This window comes from Otolemur garnettii, unplaced genomic scaffold (assembly GCF_000181295.1).
Source record: "Otolemur garnettii isolate 467f Iridium unplaced genomic scaffold, OtoGar3 scaffold00001, whole genome shotgun sequence".
Taxonomy (NCBI): domain Eukaryota; kingdom Metazoa; phylum Chordata; class Mammalia; order Primates; family Galagidae; genus Otolemur; species Otolemur garnettii.
Genome location: NW_003852396.1, coordinates 43,741,480 through 43,751,686, shown reverse-complemented (window position 1 = coordinate 43,751,686; position 10,207 = coordinate 43,741,480). Strand labels below are relative to the sequence as shown.

General features: G+C 37.5%; 1 protein-coding gene across 1 annotated transcript in view; it reads right to left on the bottom strand.

Moving 5' to 3' along the window:
- Window positions 1-10,207, bottom strand: part of PDE3B (phosphodiesterase 3B) — a 173,001-nt gene that overhangs the window by 13,283 nt on the left and 149,511 nt on the right. Inside the window, exon 12 of the mRNA XM_003781127.3 lies at window positions 5,884-6,083. Coding sequence (XP_003781175.1) covers window positions 5,884-6,083 — 200 coding nt within the window. The remainder of the gene's footprint in view (window positions 1-5,883; window positions 6,084-10,207) is intronic.

The following is a 10,207-nucleotide window of genomic DNA, read 5'->3' as shown; positions in this document are numbered from 1 at the left end:
CAGACCAAGCTTAAACTTAGTAAGAAAAACATGCCAGGTAAAATAGATAATGAAGCCACAACTAGCTCATACTGAGGGCTCTTACAAGTGGAGAAGGAAGACAGTGCCCCAGCTAATTTAGAGCTGCAGTAAACTGAAGTCCTTTGACTTTGTGCTAAAGCATCTTGCTACTTTCTTTATCAATCAATAGATCCTTTTCTTCTCTCTACAAGCAAATACATCTATAATTTGGCAAAACAAATTAACTCATCATAAATGTTACTTTTCACCCTCTGAGTTGGAAAGATCTAACAGGTTTAATAGTATCTGACAGAATCTTAGCAAAGAGTTAACACCTTTCAATGAATATGAGCAAAAAGAGAAATTCCATCAGATATAAGAAAAACAGACAAAACACAGGAAGAGTCTGATAAATCTGAATAAATGTCCTTCAAAGCACAAGAAACAGGAGGAAATGTTTTTAAAAATACCTAGGTCATAGTCATGATCTCATAACTAAGAGGGTACTTCAGTTATAGAAGAAAGATTAAGAAAGATTTTTCATTTAGAAAAATAATGTTACTAAATTTAAAAAAATCTAGTAGACATAGCAAACAAGATGCTACAGAAAACAAGGCAGCTAGCTTAAAAAAAAACATTTTATAGAAAGCCTTAATGAACAGCTATCATCTTGGGATTCCTTTGCCATAAAGTTCTTGTTTTGTTGTAAAATTTCGAATAATCATGTATCTTTTTTTGTTTTAGTTACCAACCTTGTTTTGTTAGACAACTTTCTCAGGATGGACGAGTCATGATTTTATTTATTTATTTACTTAGTTATTTACTTATTTGAGACAGCATCTCACTCTGTTGCGCTGGGTAGAGTACTGTGGCGTCCTCGCTCATAGCAACCTAAAATTCCTGGGCTCCAAGATCTCCTTGCCTCAGCCTTCCAAGTAGCCGGGATTATAAGTGCCCACCAAAGGATAGGCTAATTTTTCTATTTTTAGTAGAGATGGGGTCTTGCTTTTGATCAGGCTGGTCTTGAACTCCTGAGCTCAAGCAATCCACTTGCCTCAGCTGCCCAAAGTACTAGAATTATAGGCAGAAGCCACCACAGCCAGCTTCATATTTTTTAATCATTGCATATCTGAGAATCTCTTTATTTTGTGATCATAGAACTTAAAAACAATACCCTCATATCAGCACACCTAACTAATTCATCCCTACTTTACTTCTTCCCTAACAGTTATGTCATAATTATCTCCATCTCCCTCTCCCTCAATCTGTCTTACACATACAGACACACACACACACAAAATGTATTTTCTTGCTTTACTAGAACGTAATTTCCAGGAGGGAAGACTTTTTTTCCTATTTTTAACAATGCCTAAATAGTGCCTGTCCCACAATATGATGCACCCAATAAATATTGAACAAATATGCTAACAAATAAATTCCTTTAGAATGCTGAAGACTTTATACCAACATTGTCCAAAATCTACTGCTGCTAGAATATAATGCCAACTGAATATCTGTTCTTTTACAAATGTGTTGTTTTCATTCTCTCAGGAATTCTTTTATTTAAAAAGTAAATCTCTGGTGTTCTGAAACTTTTCTAGGATGTATGTGTGGGTTTGGGGTTATTTTCCCTATTTAGCTTCCCTACCACTTGGTGAAGCCCTTCAATACAGAGACTCCCCTCTTTTTAGAACTCCCACTAATCAGATCTTGACCTTTTCCCCCATGCCCTATCTTTTCTTTCCCTATATTTTCTATCTCTTTATCTTCTTTGCCTATGTTCTAGGAGAGATAACCTGGACTTTCATTTCCAATGCTTGTATTATGTTTTAAATTTTTCTATAGTAATATTTTCAGTTTCTAAAAGCTCCAACTTATTCTCTGATGTTTCCTTTTTTACAGTTTACTGTTCTTATTTTACAGATGCAATATTTTTAAAATTCTCTGAGAATACTTTTTTTAAGTCAGTATTTTTTTTATTCCCTAGATTATCCACCACCATCCACCCCTCCAACATGTTCAATTGTTGTTTTTATCTTATACTTTTTGTTCCAGCCTTCTCTGGCTAATGCCATAGTCTGGTGATCCTTGGTTATATGTTGATATAAAAAATGAATTCTAGATTGTAGATGTAACCTTCCACTGATGTTATGTATGATTTATTGCAGAGTATCTCCCCTTGGGAAGGATGAGTAGGAACTCTGTGATATGGATGGGTTCTGTTACCTAGCAAGTTTTGCTTTAGAATTACAAACTGGGTGCCAGCTGTGAAATGTCCAGAATGAGAAAGATTCACTCTGGAATACTAATACTCACTCTAGTAACTCATGTTCTCTCCAGGCAGTTTCTTTCGGTCTCTAAGAGATGAGTTAACTGCCTGGAGGCAAATATAGGGGTTGTAGTGGCTCTGCTTAAGGGTGTGTGTGTGTTTGTGTGTGAATACATCTGCAGGTAGAACAAATGGGGCAAATGGCATCATGAATCTCTCTGGGGTTCTAACTATACTGTGGCCCCCTTTTATTACACTTTTATATGTCAATATTTGTCTGTTTTTCATTTTCCAGAAATATTATAAAATGTTCTTATCTACTGGCAATAAACTTTCACTTATTCTGCTCTGATATTATGAGCTTATTATCTTACTATGATTTTAATGAGTTCTCGGGAAGAAGGGGAGACAAATGCACATGTTTAGTCATCATCTTGATCCACACATTGGGAGATGAAACAAATTTTCAAATCTCAGCTTAAAATTGTGTTTCTTTTTACCCAAATCTAATCAAAATATTCTAGAAATACAATTATCTCAAGCACTAATCTCCATCTTCAGCCAACTTTTCATTTGCCAATAGCTCAGAAATCTCTTAGAATCTGATTAATACTGACATTCCTCCAAGATATACCTGACTAAATGTTTCACTTTTTTCACAGCAAGAATTCTCCTGTGTCTTCCCAGCATATTTTCCTTACCATGAAAGGGGAAAAAGAGAATGCTTGATCTGGTTAGTGGTTTTATATACACTAACTCTCTCTAATATACTAGAATTATAGTATCTTTCACTAATTATGAAAATTAGTGCAATTTTCCTCTAGTGAGGCTAAACTTCAGTAAAAGTTAGTGAATTATGGCCTGACTAGACCCATAGAGCTTCCAATGATGAAGAATCTACATTATTATTTTATCACATCAAGCCCCAGGCTTTTGCAAGAGTACTTATCTCATAGGTGCTGGCCAAATAAGGCCTCTTAGGTAAGAATAGAATATAGCTCAGAAAAGCTAGGAGTACTACAGAGCAAAGAATTCAGGCATCCTTCAACATTCAACAAAAATTTGCTGAATGCCTTTTTTGGGCCAGGCACCATTTCAGGTATTATGAAATAAAAGAGACAAAATTGTCTGCCCTCATGGAACCTATGTTTCACCAAGAAGAAACATGTAATAGACAAAGTACATAAACAAAATACATGTATGCTAAATGATCATTGCTATGGAAAAAATAAAGCAGGGAAGAAGCATAACAATACTAAGATGAAGATTTTGAAATTTTAGATGGAAGGAAGTGACAAAAAGAGCCATACAAATATGTAGAGAAAAAGTCCTCCGGGCAGGCAGAACAGAAAGTACAAAAAGGCTCTCACAAAGGGAGTGTGCTTTGGATAGAGAAAGAATAAGCAAGGTGGCCAATGAGGCTAGACTTAAGTATAAAAAGAGAAGTTAATGAACCTAAATAATACAGGGCCCTGTGAAACATTTTAATGACTCTAGGAAGCAAGGTGAATGCCACTGAGGGTTTGCAACAAACGTAACTCACATTTAAACAGGGTGACTCTGATATTTATTGAGGATAAACTGAAGAAGAACAGGGAACAAGCAAGGAGATTAGCTAAAAAGTACATTTTTTCCACAGGTAAACTATCTACTAATCTCCTTTCCATTGTAGCACTTCCCATTGCTTATCTATTGGTGATTCTTAACCATAAGAAGTTGGAAATAACACAATTACAGACTTTGTGTTCAGATTCCATGTTTATATTTTGATTAGGATAACAGTATTTGAGTACTGAATTTGTATAAATTATATTTATATTATATATCATTATTTTAAATTATCTCTATGTAAGAGAGTTAACACTAGAATTCATGCATTTGTCATACCCTTTAGAAAGAGGCAATGTGCAAGACAGATTCATTTATACTCAAAACAGAAGTAATAAAAGCAAAGAAATGGACTAAAACAATAAATAATTTCTATGATAATAATTAATTAATACTATTATATTACTAATAGTATTGATTAACAATTTCATGATATCTGACTCAGGAGTTTCTCATGCCATCTTAAACAGTAGAAAGCTTTCCATATGTTATCTCTGTTTACCCTTAATCATTTAAAAAAATTTTTTTTATTAAATGATAGCTGTGTACGTTAATACAATCATGGGGTACAGTGTGGTGTTTTCATTTACCCTTAACCATATCAGACACATATTTTTAGGTTCAGAGCAATAAACCTTTGTTTGAAGTCACATAGGTAGTAAGTGGGCAACAGAAATCAAACACAGGAATCTTGATCTCATGTCCAGTGCTTTTTTCCACTATGCCACTGCTCCTCAGTCTAAAATTCAACAAAGGACTAGGATTTTTAAAGATTATGATGTGTTGAGTTAGAAAAAATGGGCATCTGATTCTCTCAGAATGGTACTGCAAATGGGGAAATATATGTTCCGGGGGTGGGGGGTGGGGGGAGGCTGTTTCTCCTAAAACAATACTTAAGAAATGAGCAAATATCATAACTAGATTTAAATTCATCAGAAAGTTACATGTGGAAATCATGAACTATTAATATAGTCTCATTGAAGAAATTAATCACATGGGCCTTTCAACCCACACACACCATTATACAAACATACATATACATACTTCCCTACGTTCCTCCCTCCTACCCAAACACATGCTTGAGAGTCAAGAGAATTTATCTCCTATATTTAAAAAGTTAGATTATACAAAAGAGATAAAGGTAAAAAAGAAACACAGAAAATGGCTACAGAAAATGAAAGTATCAGAACTGAAGTTTAAGCATAGAATGAATGGTCAAGTGAAGAAGTCAGATGAATTTGGCAACAATTATTGAGCACCTCTTTTTGTAAGGTATGAGGTTAGAAACACACAAATGACATTTTGGGAATCCTCTGAATACACAAACCCCACTACCATATTAAATTCTATTTAATCCACAACCACACTAAATTCTACTTAAAACAATGTATTTACTTTAAGGTCTTAATGTTAAAGCAATTACAATTACAGTGTCCATTTGTTGGGGACTCCTACTTCTTTATGCAAATTGTAACTCCAAAGAAATTTTAAAACTTATCAGCTATACTGGATATAAAATCATATTATACCAGAAGAATTTTTAATACATTTATATGTTAAAAACTAAGAGATTTAGGATCTGGATATTAAAGCAAATCTTAGTGAAATACAGAGAACAGCTAAAAGATGAATAGTTTCCCTTAACAATTATAGCTTTTAGCCATACAAATGAGCAGAAGGAATATAAATTTTAGATGCAGTCAAGAGTTTTGTCAATTTAATCAAAGACAAAACATCGACAGTAAGTACTCCAGAATTTCACACAACAATGAACTATTATTTCAAAAACTATTTACTATTTTCTACTTGAAGGTGATTTTCCCCAATTTCCTAGAATGTTCCATGTCAGTGAAATGTGTTATTATCCAATTAATTAAAATCTGGTGTCTTAAATTCAGTTGGAATGGCCATATGATTCAAGTGAAGAATGATTTATAAATAGATATGCAGCATAGTTGTAAAATTTCAGATATATTCTTTAAATTTTCTGAAAAAGTATTTCCTACCTGAGGGGCATTTGTAGCCACAAGAAATGCATTTGTCCGCCCTGGGTGATCATAATCATGCATGGCAGCTGCCACATACAGAGCCATCAATTCTAATGCTGGAATGTTTGAAGAGAGGCAGCCATAACTCTCATCTGGAATAGAGCAGCTCTTCGAAGAAATAAAAGCAATTTTCCCAGGGTTAATTCTACCATCTGAATCTGAGGAATAATAAACAGCAAAATAAACCAGCATTAGCACATAACAATTAAGCTAAAGAGACAGTTCCCAATAGATAGTATGATTACCTTATTTATTGACTTAACTAAGAAATAAATTCTATGAACTTAAAAGAGTATATTACTACCAACACGGATGGTAATACAGAGAAAGGTTTAAATATGACCCCACAGTTGCTTACTTTATGCAAGACAGGATAGGATTCTTGTTCTAGTTTGACTGGTAACTCAGGCTAATAATAATTTTTAAAGCCTCTTATTATAAAGCATTTGTTATTAAAGGGCTAGATATAATGATTAGGGTATAGGATATAACAGAAAACAGCAATCTAGAGAATAAAATTTTGAAACCAGTACAGAGATTTAAGAATTGAAGGTATTAACAAACTAAGCTTCCCAATGTAAATGCTTTCATATCTCATCCAGAAAGATTAAATTTCAATTGAAGCCCTGACTAGAACTCCTTTCCCCCTTCTTTTTCCTTCCATTGAAACTCTTTATAAAACATATAATGGAAGAAAAAAACATGGGAAATGGGGGAGGAGGCTGGGGGCAAGATGGCCAACTGGAGCCAGCTTTCCAGAGAGGCTTCCATCCAGAAGGAGAGTTAAAGGACAGAAGTTTAGCAAGTAAGCTGATGATTTGGAACTGAGCCCAGAGAGAAGGTTGAAGAACACATATCAACCCTGCTAAGGTGAGCTGCAACCCCAAGGACACAAACAATAGGTACAAAATCCATCACCAAGTGGATGGGAGTCCCCTCCCCCGACAGTGCACAGTGTACTTTGTACAAACAAGTGAGCAGAGTTCAAATGTCCTCCCACTTTATCCCACAGGAGAGACCCTCTAAAAACTGAAACTCCTTCCCTAGAAAGAACTTACCAGTGTGCCATGACACTCTACCACCAGGCATAAAACTGTATAAAACTGTATATATTCTCTACCTGCAATTCTGAACTCCCAGCACTCCCCTCCACTCTCACCCTGAGGTCTGAAAGCCTGTACCCCATGGAGTCCAGATTCTGGGGCATTTTTTCAAGAGATGTGGACAGGGTGTAGGCTGTTGAAGGTCTGCTAATTCTGTGGCACAGGGTTAAGGATAAAATGGGGGACTGAAGGAACTGTACAAGAAAGGGAGAGAAGTGCCACCCACCCACCCATCCCCCGGCACAGAGCAGCAGCTGCAGCAGTGGGAACAATAGAGCTCACACCCCTGGGGATGTTTTGGAAGGACACTCCCTGTCTGTCTGGGCAACCAGAGAAAGCCAGCCTGGTGGCAGACACTGGCAGAATAGATCTGAGACAGTAACACAGGCCCCATGAGCAAAGGTTATGCCTGAGGTGGTACCAGCAGAGTGAGGCTGGAAGGAGTACTTAAGATGCAAGATCAGAGATGGCATACTTCCAAAGCAAGGCTGAGCCAGAGGCCAGCTTTAGTGAACCTAAGAAGCATCCAGCCCTCAGGGGATCATAGCTGAGACAAAAGCAGGTGGGCTAAGGCTGGAACTCCGAGCTGAGTGTGAGCGCTAACTACACCCGCCCCAACACAGACTGCAGCTCCAGGCAGCGGCACAGACCTGGGCTGAGTCGCAGTTTCTGTGAACTCAAACAGTGCCTGGTCTGCAGGGAAATATAGCCATGAATTCTGTGCAAATATAAGTGTCAGCAACATGAATCAGGGGTGGGGCTGGAACTGAGTAAACCACTCCAGCTTCCAATAACCACCAGAGGTTGTCAAGCCTCAGCTTCCCCTGCCAGACAGTGTCAGAGTGTGGAGGCCTGGCCAAGGAGACATAAGATCTCTCTGTGACTCAGGCAGGCTCAACCCCTGGAGCATCTGCTCATTGGAGGGATCTGGGTCATAGCCCTGTGGGGTTACCAGTGACTGAGTGTGACAGGGGTGCAAGGTGAGGAAGGAGGCATCAACCTCCCGAGACAAATTCATTTGCTGAGGGGGGGCAGGTTCTTCTGACTCAACAGAGCACCAGATGAGTCATACTTGACCTGCTAGCAGACCCCTGCTATTTAGTTGCTGGAGACCTTTTGAACTCCCCCACCTGAGACCAGTGCTGACTGAGACAACTGATTTGGATCTTTTGGACTGGACCAATCACCCAAGGACTATCCAAAGTGGTACCCTAGGCGTGTGGTTGTGGGAAGGTTTGATTTTCCTTTTCCACTTGTTCCACCCGTGGGGGACGGGTGACATAATTACTGGTATTTCTCCACAGCTAAGACTTCAATCCAGAGGAACTAATTCACTAGGGTAGGACAGAGACCAAGTGAAAATAAGACAGAGCCACTTAGCCCCATCACACCAAGTAATTCCCCAGTGTCTCAGGCCATAGCACTGTATGGGTCCTTTGCAAATCTCTAGGGGAAAAGGTCCCAGGACACCAGTCCCAGCTCTTGGGCAAGGGCTGGTTAATCACTACTCCAGGAGCCCCCAACCCAACTTCACCTTATCTGCTCATATAGCCAAACAGTATAAAATAATCATGGGGTGGGACGAGCAGAAAAACTCCAGTAACATAAATAACCAGAGTATATCAACTCCCCCAAGGAAAGATATGGTGGACACAACTGAAATAGAATTCAGAGTTTGGACTGCAGATAAGATTAATAGAATGGAGTCAAAGTTGGAATTAAAAATTCAAGGAGAAATTCAAATTTGTCTCAAGAATTCAATGATTTCAAAGACAGAATCACCAAAGATTTTGATACACTGAGACAAGAATTTGCAGCCCTCAAGGATCTAAGAAATATAGTAGACTCCCTCAGTAACAGAATGGAGCAAGCAGAAGAAAGGATTTCTGACATTGAAAACAAAACTTCTGAACACTCTAAGCACTCAAAGAGGAAGAGAAATGAAGAGCAAAAAAGGATCATTCTCTCAAAGAGCTTAGGGATAATTCGAGGAAAACTAATATTCGCCTTACAGGAATTCCTGAAGGTGATGAAGTTGTTTTACAAAGCACAGAGGCCCTTCTTCATGAGATTATGAAGCAGAACTTTCCAGACATGCCAAGAGATTCTGAAATTCAGATAGCAGACAGTTTCAGAACCCCAGCATGACTCAACCCAAATAAGACAACCCCCAGACACATCATAATTAGCTTCACTAAAGTTAATACGAAGGAGAAAATTCTGAAAGCAGCCAGATGTAAGAAAACCATAACCTACAAGGGGAAGACTATTAGAGTGACTCCTGATTTGTCTGCTAAAAACTTTCAAGCTAGAGAGGGTGGTCATGGACTTTTAAACTCCTAAAAAAAAATAACTTTCAAACCAGGATCCTGTATCCAGCTAAACTGAGTTTCATTTAGGATGTAGAAATTAAGTACTCTAATGACATTCATGTGTTGAAGAAATTTGCCATAATTAAACAAGCTCTCCAGCATATTCTTAGACCTATCTTCCATGATGAGCAGTGCAATCTTCCAGCATAAGTAAACTCACTCAGAAACTTTTCATCAAATTCCAACTTACATGGTGGTGAAAGGATTTAAAAAGTCCACTGGACTTTTGAAAAACTTGATATCCAAAATTCTACCAGGCTTATCAATATTCTCAATTAATGTGCATGGCTTAAATTGTCCTCTAAAGAGACACAGTTTGGCTGAGTGGATAGAAAAACTCAGGCCAGATATCTGCATACAAGAATTTCAACTTACCTTAAAAGATAAATATAGACTGAGGGTGAAGGGATGGTCATCTATATTCCAGGCAAATAGAAAGCAGAAAAAAGCAGGTCTTGAATTTTATTCACAGATACAATAGGCATCAAACCAACAAAAGTAAGGAAAGATAAGCATGGCCACTTCATATTTGTTAAGAGTAACACTCAATATGATGAGATTTCAATTATTAACATTTATGCACCCAACCAGAATGCACCTTAATTTAAGAGAAACTCTAAGAGACATGAGCAACTTGATTTCCTCCAGCACCATAATAGTCAGAGATTTTAACACACCTTTGGCAGTGTTGGATAGATCCTATAATAATAAGCTAAGCAAAGAAATTTTAGATTTAAACTTAACCATTCAACATTTGGATTTAACAGACATCTACAGAACATTTCATCCTAACAAAACTGAATACAC